Source organism: Rhinolophus ferrumequinum, chromosome 9 (genome assembly GCF_004115265.2).
Source record: "Rhinolophus ferrumequinum isolate MPI-CBG mRhiFer1 chromosome 9, mRhiFer1_v1.p, whole genome shotgun sequence".
Classification (NCBI taxonomy): domain Eukaryota; kingdom Metazoa; phylum Chordata; class Mammalia; order Chiroptera; family Rhinolophidae; genus Rhinolophus; species Rhinolophus ferrumequinum.
Window position 1 is genome coordinate 47,942,946 of NC_046292.1, and position 25,655 is coordinate 47,968,600.

At 42.6% G+C, this 25,655-nt stretch overlaps 1 protein-coding gene across 2 annotated transcripts in view; it reads left to right on the top strand.

Annotated features, from left to right (window-relative positions):
• The first annotated feature begins 21,195 nt into the window (after positions 1–21,195).
• DNAJC6 (DnaJ heat shock protein family (Hsp40) member C6) overlaps positions 21,196–25,655 on the top strand; it is a 126,571-nt gene continuing 122,111 nt past the window's right edge. Inside the window, exon 1 of one of the 2 annotated variants that reach the window (XM_033115135.1) lies at positions 21,196–21,429. In XM_033115135.1, the coding sequence (XP_032971026.1) occupies positions 21,315–21,429 (115 nt within the window). In that variant the 5' untranslated portion in view covers positions 21,196–21,314. The remainder of the gene's footprint in view (positions 21,430–25,655) is intronic. The other variant, XM_033115136.1, reaches the window with a different exon arrangement.

A 25,655-nucleotide genomic window follows, 5' to 3' on the forward strand; every position in this document is an offset into this window, starting at 1 on the left:
GTGTCTTTCCCACGCTCCTGCTGTCAGTAAACCACACCCAGGTTTTCCTGACTGCAGCCTGAGCTCGCTCCTGAATGTCAGTTAACCTGCTGTGTCCTGTCCCAGGCAACCCAGGGCGTGCGCCTGTGTGGTTTTGCTTGTATTTACGAGTGGCCTCTCATTAAAACAGCAGAGTTCCCTAGGGTGACATTTCAGCTGTGGATAAGACTGTTAGTTTTGCTTTGCTCCCCCCTCGTACCCCCGCCCCGTGCTTAAGCAAAGGAAGCTGCTAGTACAAAGTCTGAGCCCTTGATACTCCTCTGTAACTACTTGTTTATACATAAAATGAAAGGCTGTCAAAGTAGGCTGGTGTAGGGTCCAGGCTAATCTGTGGAGGAGGTGAGCTCATGTTCCTCACCTACCCTTTGGGGTCTGTGTTTTTGTGCCCTTCCAGGGACCTTCACCCTTGAGCCACACTCCACCATGGTGCTCGCACATCGGTCTGGGCTCCTAGGAGCTAGCCAGATACTACTCACTTTTTTTGCCTGAGATCAGAACAAATCAGTCCCTTGCTCCCACTCCCAAACAAGGCCCTGATAATATAACGATCGTTCCTAAGGTCCTAGCAGGTGAATTCTCAGTGTGATTGAGCATCTAACACAGGGTAACCCTTGACTTTATACCATCTTCCTGTATTACATTACACATTAACGTGATATTCTGAAAGCCACATTCACACCTTTGCCCACTGTCTGATGTGGTGGCATTGCTTGTCATGCACAATCCTGGCAAAACCAGAGGAGATTGGCTTCCTGTCTTCTCCTTCCCCAGGGTCACTCCCCGTCACCCTCTGGCAGCCAAGCTCAGATGAGTTCCAGCTTCACCCAGAGTGTGCCCCACTCTTTGGTAGGGAAGGGAAAAGGTAAGAAGAACCATGGGTGAGAGAGGTGCTTCCGTGGCTTTTCCTGCCTCTTAAAATGCTGTTGAGACGTGATAATGTTAGATAGAAAGATGCCTGTGCAAACCCATAAATAGGGTTTAAGTTCAATATTTGACTTTCACTGTTTGTCTAAACAGTTTCCCAGCCTGCTGGCGGGGAGGTGTCTTTGCTCAAATCATACAGATTACAAATTTCCAAATGTGTTACAGTAAATGCATTCTTCCTAGTTACTGTTTATTGGAACTTCATGCTAAGCTTGTTACCTGCATTGTGTAAATCTTCCACAATTACTCCAGGTAATAAGTATTCCATTATCTTGCCGCCTTGTATTTAAACACTGAAATAACCCTGTTCACATGAACTTGTGTTTTCATGTACCCATAGGGATGAATCAGGAAATTCAACAGGGCATTTTTGGTTCCTTTTTTTAGTTTGACTCTCCCTTCTCATTAACAGGTAAAACCATATGTTTGCTCCCACCTGGAATCTGCTTTTGGCGCTTTCATGTTGAGACAGGAAATGGGCACTCAGTGGGTTCTGGTGGTAGGTGCACACTGTATATACAGAGGGCATATGTCTCATCTGTACTCTGCTGGGTGACAGGAGCTCGGGAGGCAGCCGTAGCTACCTGATGAATTTCATTTATTATCTTTCATTTAACAGACAGTATGTTTTCTCACTGCAGTTAATTATGCCAGAGAGACAATTCATAAGGCAGTCATGTTCATGGTATGAACTTTCTCTCCATTCCTCTCTGTTTTTAGTAACTCCCTTGTCTATTTGGTGTGTCAGAAGAAGAACCCAGGAATGGAGACTTCTTTTAACATGGGAATGTGGCCTGGTCATGGGGTCAGTTATCATCCCTTTCCGTTTATAACTGACCCTGTCTGGTTTCCAGACGACAACTGTGCAAGACCCAGATGGCGGGAAACCATGAAGCCATATTTCAACTATGAAGAAAAATCTGTTTCCTGCATCTGGTGAGACGTAGTATAATTACAATTGTTTAGAAATGCCATACCTTATCTTTCTTTTAACAAATTGCACAATTCTTGCCAAAATAAATGCCATTATCTGAATGCTTCAGGGAATTCCCCAATTCGATTAGTGTGCGTATAAGAAAAAGAGATTGAGATGGTGAAACATTTCCAAAAGGGAGAAAGCTCCTGTATGGCATGGCTATTCCTTCCTTCCCTGGTGATAATCAGGCTATTTCAGGAGGTACAGTGTCCAAAGACAAGATTTCCTGTTTAAAACTTGGCAAAGGAACCGTACACCTAGAAGATGCTCCCTGGGGTTAGTGTGTGTCTAACTCCATTTCATTAAACCTTTCTTTTCTTCACTTTAACACTTTGGCCACAAGGTCAAAAATGTACTAAACAAAAACTGATTTGTATTTAATTTAGAGAAAAAGGAAGAAAAATGAAAATTCAGTCTTCATGTAAGCTCCAAGGTATCAGGGCTGAGAGGGCTTGTCTAGTTTTATGAGAATTTGTACTACTGATTTTTATATATTCTTGTTTTTGAGATGAACAGCTAGCTCTCTGGGGGAATTGTTGAGTTACAATGGTATTTCACTGTGATTCCTCTCAAGCTCAAATCAATTCTCTAACCTAACGACGACTTGTCTCTTTGGTTTACTGTCCTGTGAAATGTCAGCTCGACTTGCCCAGAAGTTGTGTGTTTACGATGAGTCAGTGCTTTTCTTCAGTGTGAAAGTTGTCAGCTCTCTTGATTTGGGTGTATGTGCTTATTAATTCGAAGTATCTAAACCTAAACTGTAAATGCTCTCCTAACTGTTAATTGTGTTATTGATTATTTTGATTATATTGCTTGAAGATGATTCATACTTTTTAATTTGATAGAAATAAAGTTTTTTTTCTGCTCATCACTAGTGAATTCATTTACCATTTGTACAGCTTTTTACACTTGACAATCTACATCTCTACAGATATTCTTATTTGTGCCACTCTGCAACCACCAACAGCGTTATCTCCAATTTACAGACGAGGAAAATAGAGAACGTGGTGTTGCCTGGATAAGGTGACAGTTGGTGGCAGAGCAAGATCCTGAACCCAAGAGTTAGGATCCCCAGCCTCATTTTCTTCTACACCATGTTGTCTCACTTTGTGTACCCTGAAGCAGCTTATTTGTTCAGCACTTTATTCTTCACATATTTTCATGGACATTCTTTATTTGTGAAACAACTGAATCATGTGAGCAGGTCACATACTACAGATTAGGAGACTGGATCAGAGTATGTGACTCTAAATTCAGAGCATCCAGGACTACTCAGCAGAAGCAGAAACCCCAGCAGGCCATGAAGGAAACACAGCCTCTGCAGGAGAGGCCCCTTGTGATAAGGAGAGGAGCAAAACTCTGGCTTCTCCCAATGTCACACTCTCCCATCTCCTATGTGGGCTTCCTGTTAGCTGAATCCAGCCAGAAGCCAGCTGACAATAGAGCCTGAGAAACATGTTCTACAGGTTTCTGTGCCCATCGAAAGGTGAGCTGGGTACGAAGGCAATGTGGGAAATTGTATTAAAGTTCAAGCCTTTTACGAGGATTTTACATCTCTGCCCCATTGGCTCCATGCTGGAGCATATGATTTGCTTTAGCCAATGGAATGTGAGAAGAAATGAAATCTGCCACTTCTGAGCAGAAGCCTTAGGAGCCAGAGTATGGGACCAATCTCTCCCGCTGCAATGAGACTGGTCTCATGGGGCTTTTCTTTCAACCTGGATCCTAAAGTGAAGACGTGGTGCAGGGATGTAACCAATCCACGATGGATGAATAGCGTGGAAAAAAAACCTTTTGTAAGCCACTGAGATTTGGCTGAGTTGGGTACTACAGTATAATTTGGCCCAAGCTGCCTGATAGAAATGGGCCTAGTATATATCCTGTCATCCAGGTATAATTTTGATTCTTTTATCAAGCACTATTAGACATTGGGGATAGAAAGATGAGTAAGACTGGTTTTTGCTGTTCATTTCCTCACAGTCTCCTGGAGAGGATGGACAGATGATTACATAACTGGTGGAATTAATAACTGGATTGTACTTGAGACAACCTAGAGGGAGTGACTCTTGTCTGACCAAGTAGAGAACAAGGAAGAGCTAATAGTTGAGGGCTACAAAGAAAAGGGAACCCAAGCAGAGGGCATGGTATGTGTAGGCCAGGTGGAGGCCAGAGCGGTGTAAGGCCGGACTGGGAGATAAGATAGAGTTGCATTGGCAAGTTGTATGGACCTGGTCTTAACCGTATTCACAGTAGACAGTACAGGCTGCCAGAAAGTGAGTCACAGATTTGCCTGATGTAATTGTACTACAGGTCTGGATTAAGATGTGGTAGAGGTCAGCACGAAGGCATGCTTGGAAGAGGAGTGAACACGAGTTAAATCCTTCCAGGGGAGAAGTCAGGAACAAAGTGAGCGCCATGAGGGTGAGAGGCAGTAGGAAGGAGCAGGGCCTGGGAAGACGTGGAGCGCATGGCTTTTCCTAAAAGGGGAGCCCTGGCGCAGCCCAGGACAACTGTTACCACCTTCGGAATGCCCAGTGTCGCCCAGGCATTGCGTTTGTGAAGAGAATCCAGAAATCTGTTCTCGGGTGAAATCTTAGGTGTAAACATTTGCAATTTAAATTTTGATAAAACGTTGCACAGGCCAAACAGCATATCTGTTTAAGCCAATTTGGGATGTCTGGATTAGAGACATAGGAGGTAGGAATGAAAATCTTCATGGCTAGATAGTTATCTATGAGGTAAGGAGGTAGGATATGTAAGAGCAGAAGGGTATGAAGGGAGGCTTTTTTAACTTGAAAGACAATAAAAATGCATAATTACATAGAATTCTGCTTTATCAGAGAATACCACCTATTCATATAAATCAACTTGAGTTTTTTACCCCCGAGTTCAACTGAGAGGGAATTTTCCCATATTCATTTCAGCCAGTTAATATGTAAGAGTATAATAATTAAATGAAAACCATACCCATACTTCGGGAAACCTACCTAAACTATATGTGTATGTGTTTTATATACATATGTGTGTGTATATGTATAAATGTGTGTAAATAGAATTATGTATGTGTATATATATGCGTATGTCAAAGAAGGCAACAGTTAAAATTTATTGAAGGTTCACTGTGTGGAGCCAGGCAAGAGGCCAGCTACAGATGAAGAAACTCCCACTCAGAGAAACTGAGTTATTTGTGCAAGACACCTGCCCAGTAAGTGGTGGACTGAAGACCTCAACTCCAGTCAGCGCTCACTTACATGATTAGTCCGCTGTCCTTTCTCCTGCTGCCTCTCACTACCCGCAGACCTAGAGGGACCACGATTAAGAGTGCTACACTCAAGATAACCTTTGGCCCTGAGCAGAAGGGATGGGGAGCCCTGTCACTTGGAGGTGATTAGGACTTGGCAGCTTTGAGTCTCCTGTGGCCAGCTTTCCATCCAGGATCCTAGGGCGAGTTCCTCTAACAAGCCTAGAAGGCCTGTGGAGAGATTAGATCTCATGTCTCACTGGGCCTTGATGGCCTTGCACTCCCTCATTCAAGGACCATATGCCCTGAGAAAAGGAAACGATTTCCTGACAAGGAAGAATCAAGGATACAAAAATGAATGGTCCCTACCTGGATCAGTCAGGACAGACTAGCCACTGTCTTCACAGTAGTGACCCACATACATTGACCACTCCGGATCCACTGTCATATAAAAGGTCTGACAGTTAAGTTCGTGAACTCATCCTAGAAAAAGTGCTACATACCTCATTACTGAATATCACTACAGTCACCTTCAAAGTACTCTCCTTGGGAAGCTATGCACCAATGCCAGTGCCTAGTCCACCCTTCAAAGCAATTTGGGAACTCTGTTTCTGGAATGGCCATCAGAGCTGTCGTTGTATTACCCTTGATGTCCTGAATGTCATCAATATGTCTTCCTTTCAATATTTCCTTTATCTTCGAGTAAAGAAAGAAGTCATTGGGGACCAGATCAGGTGAGTAGGGAGGGTGTTCCAATACAGCTATTTGTTTACTGGCTAAAAACTCCCTCACAGATACTGCTGTGTGAGCTGGTACATTGTTGTGATGCAAGAGCCATGAATTGTTGGTGAAAAGTTCAGGTCGTCTATCTTTTCACACAGCTTTTTCAGCACTTCCAAATAGTAAACATGGTTAACTGTCCAGTTTGTACAAATTCATAATGAATAATCCCTCTGATACCAAAAAGGTTAAAAACATCATTGCAAAAAGTTTGTGAACTTAATTGTCCGACCCTGTACATCAACCATACTGGGTGCACTGACCATCTCAGAGAGCTCCGGACATACTGACCACCAAGATATATTAACTACCCTGGACTCATTGATCATATGTGTCACCTGCCACAATGTGGATGGTTTGTATCAGTCCAACAGGGTCAGGGAGAAGGAGGTGTAGGCTACATTTGCTTAGAGATCTGAATAAACCATCTTATATTTTATCCATACGAAAAACTGCTGTGCTTCCCCCATATGAAGCCAATAAAACAGCCCACTTATGTAATACTCATCTGAAAGTCTTATTAAAAATTTATAATTTATCAATTGAAGCTAGATAGTGAGGACTCTTTGAAGATGACAGATGCCTAATCTGAATCTCTCTGCATATCTTGGAAAACCATACAGATCAAGGACAGCTCATAAAAATCACAATTAACTCACCACACAACACAATTATATCTGCCACATAATCAGGAAATATAATACTGCAAACCCTTATTTTATTTGAATGAGGGAAATAAGTATCTGAAATCAGCTATGAAGCCCATGTAGAAGTGCAGAATTAGGCAGGAATTATTTATAAAAAGGAAAGTGCAATGGCATCTCAGAGAGTTCCACACTAAGTGAGGAAATTCTGACAAACAGCCTTACTGGATTACAGCACTCGCGAATGGGGAATTGCAAGGAAGGAGCTTAAAAGTACCTGGGTCTAAACATGTTAAGTATTGAGAGGGCACAGCTTTCGGGAGAGATCAAGGGAACTTGGAAGGAATAGACATCTCTTCGAGATTTGGTGATGAAGAGGGAAGAATAAAGAAGTTGATGGAAATTAAAGTTTCTACAGAAATTAGAGTTCCGTGACCGATAACCCTCCTCCCCCACCCCCAAAAGATGCTATTCATTAAAGAAGTTGCATTTCACTGTAACAACTGAAGAGGGCAGTCTTGAACTATGAAACTAGTAAACCGCTCAAATCCTTCAACCCCATCTGCAGAAACACCTGGACCTGGAAAATCTAAAAGTCTTGAAAATAAACAAAAAGGAAGCCAACATCCAAACAGAGTTACTTTAAAAAGGAAATAAGAATCAAACATCTTCAGCTGACTCTAAAACACTCGAGACCTGACCTTGAAGCAGAAGAAACTATAGCAAAACACTCCAGCATGAATCAAATATTGTTTTACAAGCAATGACAGATATGGAAAAAAACACCACAAATCAGAAATACACAAATACAGAAGAGAAGCAGGCACAAAACAAAAGTCCATGAAATAAGAATTGACTGAACACAAAAGAAAGTGAAGGAAAAGACGATGATCACAGAACATAGGATTATATTACAAGATGCTTAAAGAAAAGATTCAAAGAAGTGTACAGAGGAGATATGGAAGAGTGAATTGAAAATTTACAAGTGAATTAAAAGGAAAAGCAAAAGCCTCAGAAAGAAAATAATAGCTATTGGAGACAAAGAAGATCTAACACACCTATAACTGAATTCTCTAAAGAAGAAAAACAAAACAGTAAATCAAAACCAATGTTAAAAACTGTAATGCAGTAAAAACTGAGAAAAAATAAATTCTGAATCTACATGTTGAAAGGATACACTGTGAAATGGTGAAAATTGACTCAGAAAAGTCAACTTTAGAAAAGTCCAAAACTCTGGGCCTCCAGGCAAAAGACCAAGCGATTCAATATACAAATCAAAACAACAATGAAACAACATTTTCATGAAAAGGAAGTGTAAACCCAGGATTTTTATATCCAGCCAAGCTGACCTTCAATTATCAAGCAAATGTGGCAAAAATATGTTTATAGTTGCTGATTCTGGGTGAAGAATACCAGGGTTAGTATTCTTTTAGCTTTCCTGTAGATGGGAAAATTTCTAAATACTACTTTGGGGAAAATTTTTTTTTAATTTCAAACAAGTATTGACTATTTGTTGATCTCTTAATTTTTCCTTCTTCCCATTCCTGGCAACCACTAATCTACTTTCTGTCTATAGATTTGCCTATTCTGGGTATTTCCAGAATAGAAATTTTTTACATAAATAGAAACATATAGGTGGCCTTCTGCTTTTTTATTATAAATTTTTTATATAAATAGAAACATATAGGTGGCCTTCTGCTTTTTCACTTAGCATAAGGTTCATCCATGTTGTAGCGTGGATCACTATTTCATTCCCTTTTATGGCTATATAATATTCTATTGTATGGATGTACTACAATTTGCTTATTTGTTCGTCAGTTGATGGACACTTGGGTTTCCACTTTTTGGCTATTATAAATCATGCTGCTGTGCACATTAGTGTGCAAGTTTTTATGTGGACATGTTTTTAATTCCCCTGGATATATACCTGAGAGTCAAATTATTGGGTCACATGGTAACCCTATGTTTAACTTTTTGAGGAACAGCCAAACTGTTTTCCAAGGTGGTTGCACCATTTTACATTCCCACCAGCAATGAATGTGTGTTCCAATTTCTTCACATCCTTGCCAAGACAATAGCAAGTTTAAGTAATTTGCCTGAGGTTTGGGTGCCCACCCAGAAACCCACAAAGGAAGGGATCGTCCAGTAAGTCCATATTTCAAACACTGTTTGCTCTAGTCATTTAAGGCTTTTTAGCACAATGAGAGTTCAGCCTATTTCAATACCCAGCATAGAGTCCAACAACAGATGTTCAGTTCAGTATATATTAATTGAATGAGAAAGAATAACCTATGAATGGGAATGAAGCATAATGTAATAAGAATGGGATTTGGAATAAAATGCACCCAGCACTCTGCCATGGTCACAGATCTTGAGAGGAGCCCAAGAGGCATGAAGCATGTTTTTTTTTTTTTTCTTTTAATATTTGTATTACCATGTATACTTTTTCTTTTATAGATATAAATTAGGAAAAAAAAAGGAATCTGTTTAATTAAATTAGTCCATAAAAAAATATTAAACAGATAATAGTTAGCTAGGTACTTGAATAAGGCAAAAACTTGAAGGTAATACCCTAAAGACTAAAGTTTGAATGTGTACATACATGTTGTTGACACATCCAATAGATGTGTCCAATAGAACTTTTTGCAATGACAGAAACATTCTTTAGCTATGCTTTCCAATTATAGTGGCCACTGCCACATGTGGCTGTTGAGCATGTGAAATGTAGTTAGTGCCACTGAGGAACTGATTTTTAAATTATTCAACTGTATTAATTAAGTGTAAATATGTGTCTAGTGGATACTGTATTGAAAAATGCAGCTCTAGAAGCTTTGATTTTCCTTACATTTTCTGCACATGCCTTTAAGAAGGGTGAGTTGTGTTAGGAGGGTACACAAGGATTATGATTGCACTGACAGAGGTAGATGTACTCGCTTGCTCTGGGCTCATCTGGGAGGTGTACCAGGCTGGCTGCGGGGTCACAGGCAGCATCAGCACAAGTCACATGTCAGGGCAGGAGAAGCCTTGAACCTATTGGGAGGATTCCCAGGTGGCCTCCAGGCAGATCAGCCAGAGGGGAATCGCTAAACTCCTTAGGGAAGAACTCATGGCTGAGGAGCTGTGCCAACTGCTAACAGGGCAGGACCACTTTCCTATCACCCAGTGGCCTTCGCTTCCAAAGTTCACGAGTCCTCAAGTTCATGTGGAGAAAACAAAGCCCAAGAAGGCTTAGTTTATGCCATGGCTCCCCGCAACCCTTTCATAAAAGAATCCCAAATTCCTCTTTCCTGCTTCACTTGTGCCGCCTTCTTCATTGCTCACCAAGCTTCAGCCAGGCAGGTCTTCTTTGTTCCTGCTGAGAATGCACCAAGTCCCAGTGTGCATTCTTTTTCTTTTTTTTATCAAAATTTATTGGGGTGACAATGGTTAGTAAAGTTACATAGGTTTCAATTCTGTAATACATCCTCTATATATCACATTGTGTGCTCACCACCCAGAGTCAGTTCTCCTTCCATCACCATATACTTGACCCCCTTTACCATCCTCTACTACACCCCCTGCCCCCTTACCCTCTAGTAAGTGTGCATTCTTAATCACACTTTAATCATTGTGATTAAAAGTACAAACTCTGAGGCCAGATCACTGGAGTTCAAATTCTTCCTTTGTCATTTATGAGCAACTTACTAACATTTTTGGGCCTCAGTTTTTTCATTTGTAAAATGAAAATAATAGCACTTACCTTATAGGGTTGCTGGAAGAATTAAATGCATAAATATATGTAAAATACTTTGATCACTGCCTGACACGTAAGTGTTATAAAAAGGGTTGGTGGGTTATGAGTGGTGGTAATAATAGTCCACCTACTTTAGGACTTATTTCCTGTACCTTCAATATTTTCCTCCTGGACAACTGGTCATCCTGCAGGTCTCAAACTCAATGTCATTTCCTCAGATTCTTCCCTCTCAGTGAGCTTAGTTATTTCTCCCACCACCATTATGTGCTCTGACAGTGCTAGTACACTGAGCTTTTCCTTCATAGCGTCTGTTCTACTTGCGTAACTATCGGTTTGAGTGATTGTTTGTTCAATGTCTTTCTCCTCCATTAGACTACAAGCTCCTTAATAAAGGAACCACAGTTGTTCAGAGCTGTATCCTAAGGGACTAGTGCAGTATCTGTTCAAAGTAGTTGTTGAATGAAAGAAAGGACTCATGGTGACATATCAGTATCACGAGAAGGCAACCTAATATTTCAACCCAAGTTCACAGGAGCAAGCTCTCGAATATTCATATTGTCAAAACCCTTCTCCACGTAACACCTTTCACTCTACCCGACCCTGTTCCGTTCTCTCCGTCATCATCACCCACAGTTAATAATAAGAAGCAGAAGTAGTTAATCATGGAAGAGGGAAACGTAAAGCAACAAATGTAATTCAGAGAAATCTGTCCTCAGAAGTCACATCAAATGATCGTAGCTGTTTTTTGTGGCCCCTTGGGGGATGTTGACATGCAGCTCCAGCTGATCTTCCCTTGGAAATGTCCATTGGGCATCATGTTACCAAGGATACCACTCCGTCAGATATTTCTCCCCTACTATGAAGCCTCTATAGGTGTATTAGTAAAGAGTATTCTAGCTGCTATAACTAACAACCGCAGAATCTCAAAGCCTGGCATGGCCAAGGGGTTTCTTGCTCACACTGCAGTCCAATGTGACTGCTGGAGAACGGGGAGGGGTTTGTTTCACAGGGTCATTCAGGGCCCCAGGCTCCCTCCCTCTGGTAGATCTGCCATCCTTCAGGGTTTCAAAGTTGGCCACTGGACCTGCGGCCTCCAGCCAGCTGATGTGTGAAGAAAGAGAACTGGAGGGTTACGGGAGAGGTTTCAGAGGCCAGGCTCCCAAGTTGTGGACATCATTTTCCTCCCTTCCCTTAGCCAGACTCATTCACATGACCCTGACCAAACTGCGAGTTCGGCTGGGAAAGTAGTCAGCTGTCCGCCCACGCAGGAGAGAAACATGGTCACTGCTGAGCACCAGGCATCTCTGTCACAAAAGCAAACTAGTACCATGAAAACAAAGACACACAGCGAATAGAGGGGAGGTAAAAACTCCAATGTTAACTATAATTATACTTCAGCCAAAGAAAGGGAGTGTGTACACATTGTAAGTTTTTAAGTTTTAGAAGCATGCAAGCTTTCCCTGAAGGAATCATGCCATGACCCTAACTATTGCAAAGGCACTCCGTAGTAGGACAAAAGGGGTGAGGATTGCAGACGCAGCCATGAGGCTGGTTTGACACAGCCAAGGTAATCCCCTGCAGCTGCCCCTCAGCCCATGCAAGCCCACCTTATTTCCATGACCTATCACCCCCCAACAGAGTCGTCTTTTTCAGTGGGTCTTGAAATTTGACACTTAAATTTTTCTTTCTATACATGTAAGATTCATTCATAGAAAGCTACAGAAAGGAAAAGAAACATGAAGAAAAAAATTTATCATCACTTAATTGGGTTGTTATTTTCAAAAAGGTCTCTGACAAGGAGACTGAAGAAAGAAGAGGACCCCCAATTCACCCTCCTTCAGCCTCCAGCCGCCATCCCCAAGACCTGTCCTTCTCTGCCTTGAAGCCCCTCTCAGCTAAGTGTCTGCAGATAATCACTCAGCCGGTATTTCATTTCCCATCCACCAAGGCATACAGTTACACTCTAAGCCACGGGATAAAAATTTCCAGAAATGTCCCTTGCCCTTTGATAGATTTTCCAGTGTCCACATAAAGGTTCTTTTCTGATAGACAAAAGTTGAATACAAAAACCTTTTGTTACAACACATTCTGTGTCATTTAAAAGAGGAGGGTGAGGATTAGTATAATTTGAACATTTGCTCTATGTCAGATAACCCTGCTTACAGAGGAGAAAACTAAGGCACAGAGAGGCTAGTAGCTTGCCCAAGGTTGCCAAGAAGTGATTGATTCTGTGCATGTAATCACTCTTCTCCACGGCTTCTAAGATCCAGATATTACAGGGCAGATAGGGAAGGAGGATTTCTGGAAAAGCTCCTTGAGGGGAGGGTGTTTGGGCTATGTGGGGCTGCACGTTGTTATAGGTCAGACACTACTTCTTGAACATCTCTGGCAGAGACTGTTTCTTCTCCGAAGCATCACCTTGGTTCCAGCTTCTGCTTGGACCCAAACCCCTGGACTGCCATAACACCTCCTTCTGCCTTTCCAGCCTAGAGCGGTAGTGACTTTCCACTGTTGCTGTTCCCTGGACTAACTCATGATCACCACTTCCCTAAAGGAAAGCCACTTTGTTCTGACTTTAAAACGAAAACAGAATCCGCCCATATTTATTGAGAGCCCCCTCTTTGCCAAGTCCGGTGCCCAGTGCAGAGAATCCTGTGATTCATAGGCCAGGTGTCAGATGTAAAAACAGGGAGCTTTCGTCTATGGAGGGAAGACAGATTTTTAAGCACCTATTTCCAATACAATATGGAAAGAGCTATGACAGAGTGAAGCGTGAGTGGCTGTCTCATTCACGTCTTGCATGACGTTTAGTCTTCTTGTTCTCTGGAGGCCAGTGAACGATCAACCGTTGTGTATAGACCTTTGAGATCATTGATGCAGTCCCTTCATTTTACAGAGGAGGATGTGCAGACCACATTTTCCTCAATGTTTACTTTCCCCACCCCCTTTTGCATCATCCCTCTATGTCCCATAAACAGGCTAAGCATATGTAGGATAAGAATCCCAGCTGTTCATTTACTAGTCACATAACTTTGTGCCGTTACTTAACCTCTCTGCCCCAGTTTCTTCATTAGTAAACAGATCAGTAACAGTTCCCGTCATTGAGCAGTGGCTCCCATTTTATTCAGGTAAGCTACAGACGAGCAGTGGCCTCCTAGGCTTTCCTCAATCCCTCCACACCACCAGCTCCCAACCTCTTCTCCTACAGCAGACCTCCTCGCTCCCTCTATTCCATCCACTCGTCTCCCTGCTGTTCCTCATTCCTACCAGGCTCACTCCCTATGTAAGGCCTTGAATCCAACTCTTCCTTCTGTCTACAATGCTCTTCCCTTGGGTAGAGCTGACTTCTTTCTCTTCCTTCAAAGTCTTTGCTCAAATTTTCTCTCTCACCCAGGTCTCCCATGAGCACCCTATTTAAAACTGTAACCTGCCCCTCTTCCTCCACCCCTAACCAGCATTCCTGTCCCCTTGCCCTGCTCTCCTTTTTCCTTTATCCATAGCACTTAGAGCTTCTGTCAAACTTCACAGCTTATTTCTGTGACCTATTGTTTACTGTGTGTCTCTCCCACCATAGAATGTGAGCCCCACAGAACAGGAATCTGTATCTGATTCATTCCTCGTGCATCCCAAGAGCCTGCAATAGTAGCTGACACACGGTCGGTGCTTAGTTGATGCTCGCAGGGTGTTGTCAAGAAATAAGTCATGTTTCTAAAGTTCTTAGCACAGTGCACAGCAGGGAGTATTCATTCACCCTTATTCATTGCCAGGTGCTGTTCTGAGTGTTTCCACATCACAGGCCTCCCAACAGTCCGAGGAAGTGAGCACTTCTTATCCCCATTTACAGATGACTGAGGCACAGAGATGTTAATGCCACTTTCTAATGTTTACTGTGTCAGTAAACTTTTAGAGTCAGGAACGGTGTGGCACCAGCCTCGGCTTGTAATAGCTATGCCATACCGCCTCTCTCAAGAAACATGTTTTACATTTTTAGGTCAATTTAAAAATGAATCAACACTTTTGAAGGCCTGAATAGTATAACAAGGTGCATTATAATCAAATCACATTATAATGCATGAAGTAGGCACACAAACTGCATGGGGGGCTTTCTAGTACTTCTTTTCATCTTCCCATCTCACCCGTCTTTGCACCTGACACCTGCCACGACAAATCTGCCTTGCAGGTGATGGATCGAATCCACCCCCATCGTCCCCACCAGCTGGCTTCAGGCACAAATTTGGCAGAAAGTGAAGTCCAGGGGTTTTGTTCCCTTTGAAGTTCTGAGATCTTAAAAGTCAGGGCATCCTGCAATAATTATATAAACGTCTAACCACTATGCTGTACACCTGAAACTAATATAAAATAACATTGAATGTCAACTGTAACCGAAAAAAATAATTTTTAAACAGTCAGTGCCTCATTTATTAATAAAGTACTTGTAGTTTATTGGATTATTGTCAACAGAGTACTTTCACATGTGCTTTTGTTGGAATCTCCCCGCATTCCAGGGTATCTGGAATCGCCCTGTAGTAAACAGGGTAAGGCAAATATTATTCCCGATTTACAGATGAAGAAAGATAATTAAGTGGTTTTGTGCAAGCACATTAATTAACATGGCAAGTAAACTAGACTCAATCCAGGTCATTGACGCCAAGCCTGGTGCTCTTTTCATGTCATTCAGTGGGAGAGAGGCAGAAGGTTTAGTTTGAGGAAGGTTAGTGCTCAAAAAAGTTTTCTATTGTTTTCACTTGTGATGTTATCATTTTGCCTTTGAATGATGGCCCCCTTTCGGTGCCTGTTTTCCCGTTTAGAGGGTCTCGTGCAGAATGCCACTTTCTAAAAGGAGTGTTCACTCAGCACAATGCTTCTGCTTTCTAACTAGGAGACTCTGGGCATAACCCCACATACTGCTGGTTGGGGTTATTCTTTGGCTGGAGGGGGCCTGTGCTGCTAGCTAGCCCACTGAAGACAATTTCCAATTCGTCTGCCCTCCTCTTCTGTGTATGTTACTCTTCCTATTAGGAGGCGAAGCTTATGACTCTTTCCTTGAACAGCTGAGCCTGTGACTGATTTGACCGGTAGACTGCAGAGGAAGTACTTTTTGGGGACTTTTGAGCACAGGCGTTAAGAAGCCTAGCAGTTTCAGCTTCCTCCCTTTGGGAACCCAGCCACCATACTGTGAGGAAGTCCAAGCAACCGTGTGGAGAAGAATCAAAGCTCTGGGTTGAGCTCCCAGCTGAAGCCAGCACCATCTTGTGAGCTGTGTGAGTGAGCCACCTTAGCAGTGGATCTTCAAGCCCCGAGCAACCCCGCTGACGTCACAGGGAACAGAAATGAGCTGTCCCCTCTGAGCCCTGCCTAACCTGCAAAGTCATTCACCAACAAATGATGGTTGCTGTTTTAAGCATTAAGTTTGGGGGTGATTTATTGTGTAGCAACAGATCATTGAAACTCATCTCTCAGAAGCCCTGAAAACATTTGAGTCGAGCAGTTTCTGCTCTCTCACCCTAGATACCACGGCAGCAAGTGTCATAGTTCGGGGGGCTTTCGGTAGGTATTGCTCTTTAAATTGTGACGGTATCATAACCTTGTAAACTTAGAGTACTTCAAGATGGAAACATAAGTTTGAAGTGGAGACTGCCCTTAATTGCTCCCTGCACTAATAATAGTCCAATTGGCATTGCCACCGGGGTAACGTAAAACAACACCGTCGGTTCCAAACACACTCGAGATGCCTTGAGGCTGTAAAGTTTAGTTTATATTCTAGAACTAACTCTCTGTAAGGGAGGGTGGGTAACAGGATCCCTCAGGCATAATAGAGGACACAGAATTATATCTTGAAGTTTGAAGGGTGTGACCTTACCCCCAAATCAAGACTTTCCCATTTCTCTCTCTCTCTACACACACACACACACACACACACACACACACACACACACACACACACACACTTCATTGCAAAAGAAGGTGCCATTATTTTTTATATCTGTCATATCTGTCTCTCTATATGGACATAGTATTACGATAAGCTACCATTTGTTGAACCTATTCAATGCTTTACATATAATAGCAAAACTTATCACAACCCTGTGAGGTAGGTACTATTTACGATCTCCATTTTACAGGTGGGGAAACTGAGACTTAGAGAAGTTAGGCAAGTTGGGTAAGATCACACGGTTAGCAAGTGGCAGAGCCAGGATTCACATAGCTCTGCATAGCTGAAAATCCTAGGTTCTTTTCTCTTAGCCCCCTCTCCACACACACACACACACACACACACACACACACACACACACACACACGCATACACACGGGAGCATCGTGTATCCCACTGACTTTCAGGACTGTCAGTTTCCTATTTCTGGACCTAGCTTCATAAGCACGATGACATGAATGAACTTCAAGGATTTTTTTTTCCTTTTTGTTTTTCTCCTAAGCCCTCATAAGTGGGCTTGTTTTGTGTTTTTGACATTTGAAAAGAAATTCCATGTTGCTTGTGCTTATTATGAATGTGCTGAAGGGCAGTTGGGTGTTTCTGCTTGTGTGGAAGCTCTTCTCTCAGGCCACATTCCTTTCGCATGGACTCCAGGGACGGTGGGGAAGGCGCCGTGGGATCTGCCTGGAGCGAGCAGTGACTGTGGGAGCCAGAGACTCCTGGCCTTGTTACAGCTCCAGGTTGGAGGAGTGCCATGAAATCACATGATGTTTGGACTAAAAGGGCGAGCCAAAGAATGCTTCTCTCATCCTGCCCTGACCAGTGACGCCTAAGCAGTGAGCGAGTGGGCCCCTCCAAGGAGCTATTCTGATCCACTGGATGCATGCATTAGGACAATGGAAGAAAAGGCGAGTCTCGGGGGCTACTAAGGCTGAGCAGTATTCCAAAACCAGTTAGTGAGAGTCAGGAAATACAGAGAAGCATGGTGGGAGACCCTGGAAGGACACTTCTATGTCATCCTGTTAAATCCCCTCCATTACTGCGAGTGGAGGAGGTGGTGGTAATTAAAATAGTAAGCCAGAAGGGGAAGGGACAGATGGTTTGTGTAACCAAAACAAGATTCCAGGTGTCCTAAACCCAATGCCAGGAGCAGAGGGCAACCCTAAGGGTTTTTGTTGGTGGAATGTGGAATAGTTTTGTTAATTAGATTATTTTTTCTAAGGGCCTATTTTTCAGATTTTAGTCTGGATGCCATGGAGAATGAAAGTTGGTGTAGAAGAAAATGCAACTTATTGCCGACAGAAAGAGGACACCTCTCATGTCCACCCTCTTCCCAGTCTCTCCCACCTCCCTTCTTCATTTCACATTGACATCTTCCTGTTCTTCTGGATTAGAGAAAGAATAAAATAGGGCTGTCCTGTGCTTACTTTTCAAGTGTCACTTATCTAGACCACAGGAGGACTCATTCCAAACAGGAGAATGATTTAGCCCTCCCTGACTGTCCCAGGTCCCTGGGCTCTCATGACCATTCTCAGTCCTCCACGCCTCCTCTCTGAGACCTGGCAGATGAGCCTCGGCCTCCCACAGTGAGCCAGGGGTCTTGAGAAAGTTAGTGTAGCCATGAAGGCGTAGGTCTAGGTTAAATCTTGGCTCAACCATGTTTTCGACATTGGTGTGAACTATACGAAACTATAGATAATACAATTTTTTAAAAACATTACCTTTTTTATTTTTAAAATAATTATAAATTCATGTGCAGTTGTAAAAAAAAATACAGAAAGATCCCACGTACACTTGTACCCATTTCTCCATAAGGTTAACATGGTGCAAAACTATAGTCTAATGTCACAATCAGTAGATTGACATTGATACAGTCAAGATACAGAAGAATTCCATCATCACAGGATCCCTTCTGTTGTCCTTTTAGAGCCACACCTACCTCCCCTCAACCTGACAACTGCTACCTGTCCTCTATTTCTATAATGTAGTCATTTCAAGAATGTTATAGAAATGGAATCATATAGTATATAACTTTTGGGATTGGCTTTTTTTATTCAGCGTAATTCCCTGGAGATGCATATAATTTGTAGCTTGTGTCAGAAGTTTGTTACTTTTTATTGCTGAGTAGTGTTCCATGGTATGGATGTACCACAGCTTGTTTAACCATTCACACATTGAAGGACCTCTGGGTTGTTCCCAGTTTGGGGCTATGACAAACAAAGCTGCTATGGACACTTGTATATAGCTTTTTGTGTGTACATAAGTTTTCATTTTTTTCTGAGATAAGTACTCAAGAGTGCATTTGCTGGTCTTATAGTAGTTGCGTGTTCAGTTTTATAAGAAACTGCTACACTCTTTTCCAGAGTGGCTGTACCATTTTACATTTCTATCAGCAATGAATGAGTGATGCAGTTTCTCCCTCTACAACTTCGCCAGCACTTTGGTGTTGTGACTATTTTTCATATTAGCCATTCTGATAGGCGTGTAGTGGTATTTCATTATGGTTTTCATTTATATTTCCTTAATAGTTAATGATGCTGAATATCATTTCATGTGCTTATTTGCCATCTGTGTATCCCCTTCAGTGCAGCATCTGTTCATGTCTTTTGCACATTCTCTAATTGGATTGGGTTTTCTATTGTTGAGTTTTGAGAATTCTTTATATATCATAAATTCTAGTCTTTTGTTGGACATGGGGTTTGCAAGTATTTTTGCCCTGTCTGTAGCTTGTCTGTTTATCCTCTTACCAAGGTCTTTCACAGAGCAAAAGTATGTAATTTTGATAAGGTCCAGTTTATTGATTTTTCCTCTTATAGATTGTGCTTTTGGTAATAAGTCTATGAACTCTTCGGTCTAGATCCTAGGTTTTCTCCCATGTTTTTCCCTAAAACTTTTTCTATTTAAGTCTGCAATCCATTTTGACTTGCGTTTTGTATAAACTGTGAGGTTTACGTCAAGGTTCATTTTTTTGCCAATGGATATCCAATTCTTCTAGCACTATTTGTTGAAAAAACTACCTTTCCTCCATTGGATTGCTTTTACGCCTTTGTCAAAAATCAATTGGGCATGTTTATGTGGGTCTATTTCTGGGTTCTTTATTCTGTTTCATTGATCTTTGTGTCTATTCCTCTGCCAACATCACACTGTTTTGATAACTATAGCTTTAAAGTAGGCTTTAATATCAAGTAGAGTGATTTTTTACCACTTTATTTTCTTTTTATATGGAACTTAAATGTTGTTTTGTTTATTATTTTACTTGGGAATACACTTCAAACTTACAGAAAAGTTGCAAAAATAGAAGTACTACAAAACATAGCCATATACTCTTTAGATTCAATTATTCTTTATATTTTGCTGCATTTGTTTTATCATTTGACACCCCCCTTTCCCCCCACACACCTATTTCTTCTAAACCATTTAAAGCCAGGTTAAATGTATCATGGGACTTTATTCCTAAATACCTCATATACTTCCTGAAAATAGGGATATTTTCTTACATAACCACAATATAGTTATCAATGCCAATAAATTTATCATTGATAAATACTCTTATCTAATCTCCTATTCATATTTTAACTTTTTTTGAAAATCAATCCAATAATGTCCTTTAAATTCTTTTTTAAAAACTCTAACAGGGTGTCCAATCTAGGGTCAGGCATATCATCTAGTTGCCACGTCTCTTTACCCTCCTTTAATCTGAAACATCTCCACAGCCTTTCTTCATCTTTTATGCCATTGACACTTTTGAAGAATACAATAACCCCTACCCCCAACTTTTAATAGTGCAGTCCTCATTTTGGGTTTATCTTAGATTTCCCGATGATTAGTGATGCATTCTTGGCCAAAATATTACAAAAGTGATGTGTCTTTCTCAGCGTAACACATCTGGAGGTACTCAATTTTCATCTGCATCCACTGGTGATTTTAATGTTGATTATCTGGTGAAGCTATTGTATGATATTTGTTTGTGCCTACAAAAATGGCAATTTCATGACTCAGCCTAACACATAACCTTTATTAAGTTTTTATAGGTGTAACCTGACCTCTCTGATGCTCAGTTTCCCCCGTTTATTAAGCGTGGCTAGTAATAATTTCTCTCCCATGAGTGTCATTGGGAGAGTTAAATAAGGTAATGTATGTAAAATTTGGCACATGAAAAGCACCCCATGAACATTAGCTATTATTATTGCAGCTAGGCAGTATTAAGGAATCTTGGTTTTGATCTTCCTCTCAGACTCTCTCAATTATAGGCCAAAACTAGGACAGAAGCAAAACGATGGGAGTGGAGACAGCCTTAGCTCTGCCATTTCAGTTTCCTCATCTGTAAAATGGGAAAATGCTTCCCATTCCACAGGAGTGCTGTGAGGTTTAATGACACATGTGTATTCTATGCCTATGTAGAACCTATGTTGAATAAATTCTCAAAAAAAATCATGAGTGATTCATAACCTGTTGTATGAGGAAAACAGAAATATCTGTCAGATTAAAAAAAAATCTAACAACGTGGATCATTCTGAAGCAGGAGCAAGGTGTGAAAAAATATAGTCGGAGCCCAGGACTTTGGGAATCGGCACCATTTATGTAGCAGCTGTGTGATCTCTGGGCAGATTACTTAACCTCTTGGAGCTTCCATTTTACCATTGTAATTTGGGGACAAAAATCAAGTGCACAGCCCTTGGGATTTTTCTGTTAATTAATGACGCCTCGCAGTACCTGGGCACTCCATCGACGACATCTGCACGAAGGACGCATGGCAGAAGCATTCGCCTGTAAAGCCGCCTGGAGCTAAGTGCTACCCGGGCCAGCCCATCACAGTAGCTAGCGCCCACGCCCGGGCCGGGCCGCGCCCCGCGGGTGCCGCGGGGGCCGCTGTTCCCGGCTCCTCCCGCCCCTTTCACCCCTCTTCCCCACCTCCTCCGCGACAAGCTCCGCCCCCGGCAGCCGCGTCTACCCGGGCGACTGCCCGGCACCTGGCAGACGCGCGGCAGCGGGGGAGGCAGGAGGCAACCCTCGGGCGGCGGCGGGGGAGGGGCGTGGGAGCACAGATGGGAGCAACTGAGAAGGGCGGCAAGAAGAGCCGGAGGCTGTTTTCTTCTCTGCGGCCGTGGAAGGCCACCCGGCGGCTGTGGAGGACGCGCTCGGCTCCCAAGGCGGCGCAGGGTGAGTGTGGGCGCGGCCGGGGGACCTGTTACCACGCGCGGCCAGCGCGGGCCTCCGACTGCAGCGTCTCCCGCCGAGTTCTCGGGCCGCCGGCCCGCGGGCGGGGGCGACGCAGCCTGGAAGTCCGGCCCGATCTGGGCGACCCTGCGCTCTGACCCTCGGCGGCGGGAACAAGACCAGTCCCTGAGCTCCCCTGGGGCCGCTCGACCAAGTGCAGGGGCCGGTCTCGGCACAGTGTCCTCTCCCCCTGCACTCCTCCGCCCCACGAGCATCATCCCCCGTGGGCCAGGTGGTGGCTGCTTGTTTACTTCCTGCACAAGCCTCTGTCTGTCTGTTTAGCTCCGGACAGAAGGAGTCCAGGGTGCCTCGGAGACACAGCCTTACTCAGGTTGCATCCGCCCCTCCCCGCTCCCAACACCTGGCAGCCACCTGCAATGCAGTACCTTTTGGGGGAATGAATCCGGACCCAACGCTACCTTCAAGGTCCTCTCCATCAGGCCCACCCCCTTTCCAATCTGTTTGGGGTGGCTCCCTATTATCTCCTAAGCTCTAGCTACAAACTATTTCCCAAACACATTCCACCCTGCCCTCACCAGGGCCTTAACTCAGTGATTTGTTAAATCACTGACTCACTCCATTCATTCATTCCACAATTTTTATCCAGCCCCCATGTGTGCCAGGGCCTGAAGTGAACAAGATAGGCAGGGCTCCAATCATGGAACTACTTCGGGAGGGGGAAAGAGACATTACAAATATAAAACAGGTAAAAATCCCCACGAGGAATTGCTCTGTGTGCTTAGAAGGAACCAGTCCGTTGGGAGAGGACACAAGGCAGGGGGCCGGAGCTTATAGGGTAGGTGGACAGGGAAGGGCTCTGAGGCAGTGCAATGTAATGAGACCTGAAGTCTGATTAGGAATTACTCCAGCATGGAGTTAGGGAGAGCATTCCTGCCAGAGGGAATAACAAGTGGACGGGTTCCCGGTGTGCCTGAGCTTAGCAGGGGGAAAGTGAAGGAAGCAGGGCCTGGATGAAGGTCTGGGTAGTCCATGATGAGTTTGGGTTTTATTCTCAGTGGGTGGGCTGGGAAGCCATTGAAATGTTCTAAGCAGGGACATGACATGATCTGCTGGCTCACTGCCTTCTATGTCTGCAATGGCCATGCCTTGGTCTCTCAGCCTGGCCAATTCCTACTCATCCATCAAGACTTGTGCAAATGCCATCTTCGCTGTGAAGCCTTTCCTGGGGTTCCTGCCACCTGTAACCTCTCTTTTAGTATCTTATCACTCATAGGGCATTTGTTGCTGTTCATCCAGTATTATAGATTCCATGAGGGCAGGTTATCATTTGTGTCATTTTAGCATCAGGATTTGGTACTTGGTACCTGTGTGCGTGTGTGTGTTGTGTGTGTGTCCTATCTTGTCCTTTTCATTTATTTCCATCATCTGATGATTCTTACTAGAGATGGACATGTCTTGATTTCTAAAATGGCCGATCTCATCGAGGGCAGAAGCTGGGTTGCACTAGAGCCCTATTATGGATATAGTTGTCACTTTCCCACTCCGGGGTTATTTTGAGGATTAAATGAATTAATGAGTTAATAATTGCAAATTGCTGTCACATAGCATTCTAAAAATAAATTTGACAAAGAGCAGCAATAATTATCTTTCAAATATTTATTTATTGCAGGAGAAACAAGCTTTTCTATTGTTGGTAGTTAGGGAGACTCAGTGTCTCGGCATTGTTCTCTTGCTGGCTTTCAAAAGATGTGTGATTACTTTTCCTCAGTGCAACAATTAAATTCCTACCCCACTGGCATCAAGAACTTGCTGAAACTTAGTAGGGCTGAAGGCTGAGCACCCTTTCTTTAGGTTGCCTGAGGAGTTCAATAGATTGGAAATTGCAACAAATATTCCTCGAGTGATGATTACATGTCTAGTGTTATTTCAGGTGTTGTGTGAATGTTTACCAAAGAGGAATAAATGGATATTGCCATTGTACTAAATTAGGTTAGAATAAGTTTCCTACTTTTATAAATTTTAAAACCAGTTCTATACTGCATACACTGCCATCCTCTCCTCTCTTCTCTGTTCCTCTCGCTGAGTTCACCCCTTGCTCGTGAGTTCACACATCTCTCTTTTTTTAGATAGGATCTTGCTCACTGTGTTTCTCTACTTTCCCTTCCCCTGTACAACCTGGGGATAAGGTCATTATAATGTCTTATGTATAGGATACTTTACAGTTTACAGAGTAGGTCAACTACAAGATCTTGTTTAGATCTTGACAGCACCCCTGGAAGGAGAGAGGGAAGGTGGTGTTTATTTCCCCCATGTACAGATGAGGAAGATGAAACAAGAGACAGATGACTTGCAGGAGGTCACATGACTGGTGAGTGGCAGACTCAGGTCTGCATACCCATCCAGCACCCTTTCTGCCACATCTCCCTGCACAAAGTAAACATGTTCCAATATCCATACTCATGGAGGGGAGAAATAAAATTAGTACATATCATGCATTGAAAGAAATCCATATTCCAATTTTATTTGACTTTTTTTTTAAAGGTACCCTGATTTTTCACGAGGATGGCAATATCACTTGGACATCTACAATCATATGCTTTGGTGTCAGACAGACTATGATTTCAAATCTGCCCCTAATTAGTGACACACTAATAAGCTGTGTGATCTTGGGCAGGATGCTAAATCTTTCTCAAGCTCATGTATCTATCATATGTAAAGTAAGGATGATAATTCTAGTGCCATAAAGTTGCTGTGATGATTAAATGAGTTAATGCGTATAAAATGCCTGGTACTAGGTGGTAGTTATTATTTTTATTAATAGTAGTCCAGATCTTCCACCATATGATCATACCCCAAATATGGTTAAGTCATGGAGCTGGAAAGTTAAGTGAGCTGCGGGAAAAAACCATAGCTGGAAGCTCCTTCAGGGCAGCTCTCTCTCTGGACCAAGCAGAAGGCTCTCCACATCAATATCCTTTTTCCCACCCATTTTTTTTTTTTCACCAGAAGGCTACAGGTGAGAAATAACATACCTTCTGGGGACTCCGGGCATCTTTTCAGCCTAACAGTGTCCTGAATGTAGCAGATATTCAATTAAACATGCTTGTAATGAATGAATCCTCTAGGGGATACACACGTCTCCAAAGAGAATGAGTCTAAAATTTACAGTCTGAGCTCTGTAAGTGACTGTAAGTATAGGATAAATACATAGAAGGGCAGTAATTGGGTTAAAAGGTAGATGATTCTTTAATTTTGAAACGTATTCCTAAGTAGCGCTCAGTATATTTGAGCTAACTTAGTTCCCACCAGTAATGTGTGAGATTCCTGGTTCCTTACTTCCTTGCTAATACTGAGTAATGTCAGACTTTTTAATTTGATCGGCTTGCCAATTTGATGGGCGTGAAATGGTGCTGCATGGTTGTTTTATACTGAATTTCCTTGAAGAATAATGAAGTTGAAGACTTTTCACATGAATATCAACCATATGTGATCCTCTTTGAAATACCTGTTCATGTCTTTTCCCATTTTTTTAACTTGGCAATGGTTTTTTATTATTATTATTTTTCTTATCCATTTATAGGAGTTCTTTACATATTCTGGATACTAATCATTTGTTGGCTTATATGTCCAAACAACTTTAAAAAATATACCTAACCATACAAGTGTTCTAAAGGGGCATATGAGCGAGCTGTGCCCAGTGGAAATTAACCCCTCAGGTGCTTCCATCCTTTCTGAAGGTCTGTAGTTCAGTCAAATATCAAAGATTTTAGGTTATAGGAAAAGGAGCGAATCGCTGGTGGAAACATTTTGTGAGCACTAGACAGGCTTAGCCCTTGAAGTGATGGTAGAAAACAGGTCCTGAGTTCCTCCCATTAGAAATGACCTCCTCCGGACCCTGGTGGGGTGAAGAGCCCTTTCCAGAGCTGCGATATTCCCTGGGAAGACACATATGGAACTGGAGTCAGTTTCTGTCACAATAACTTTTCCTGGAAAGCCAAGATAATGCTTTCCAGGAAAAGTTATTTGGAGAAGAGGATGGAACACTTGTCAGGTGATCTGTGGTTTCATCCCTCGCTGCCATTTTCTAGCCATATACCTCTGAAAACAAATCACATTGCATAGAAATAATGATCACTACCCAGGGATATTGGAAAGAGCAAGTGAGATCATAAATACGAAAGGCTATGTAAGTACAAGGTGTATTTTCT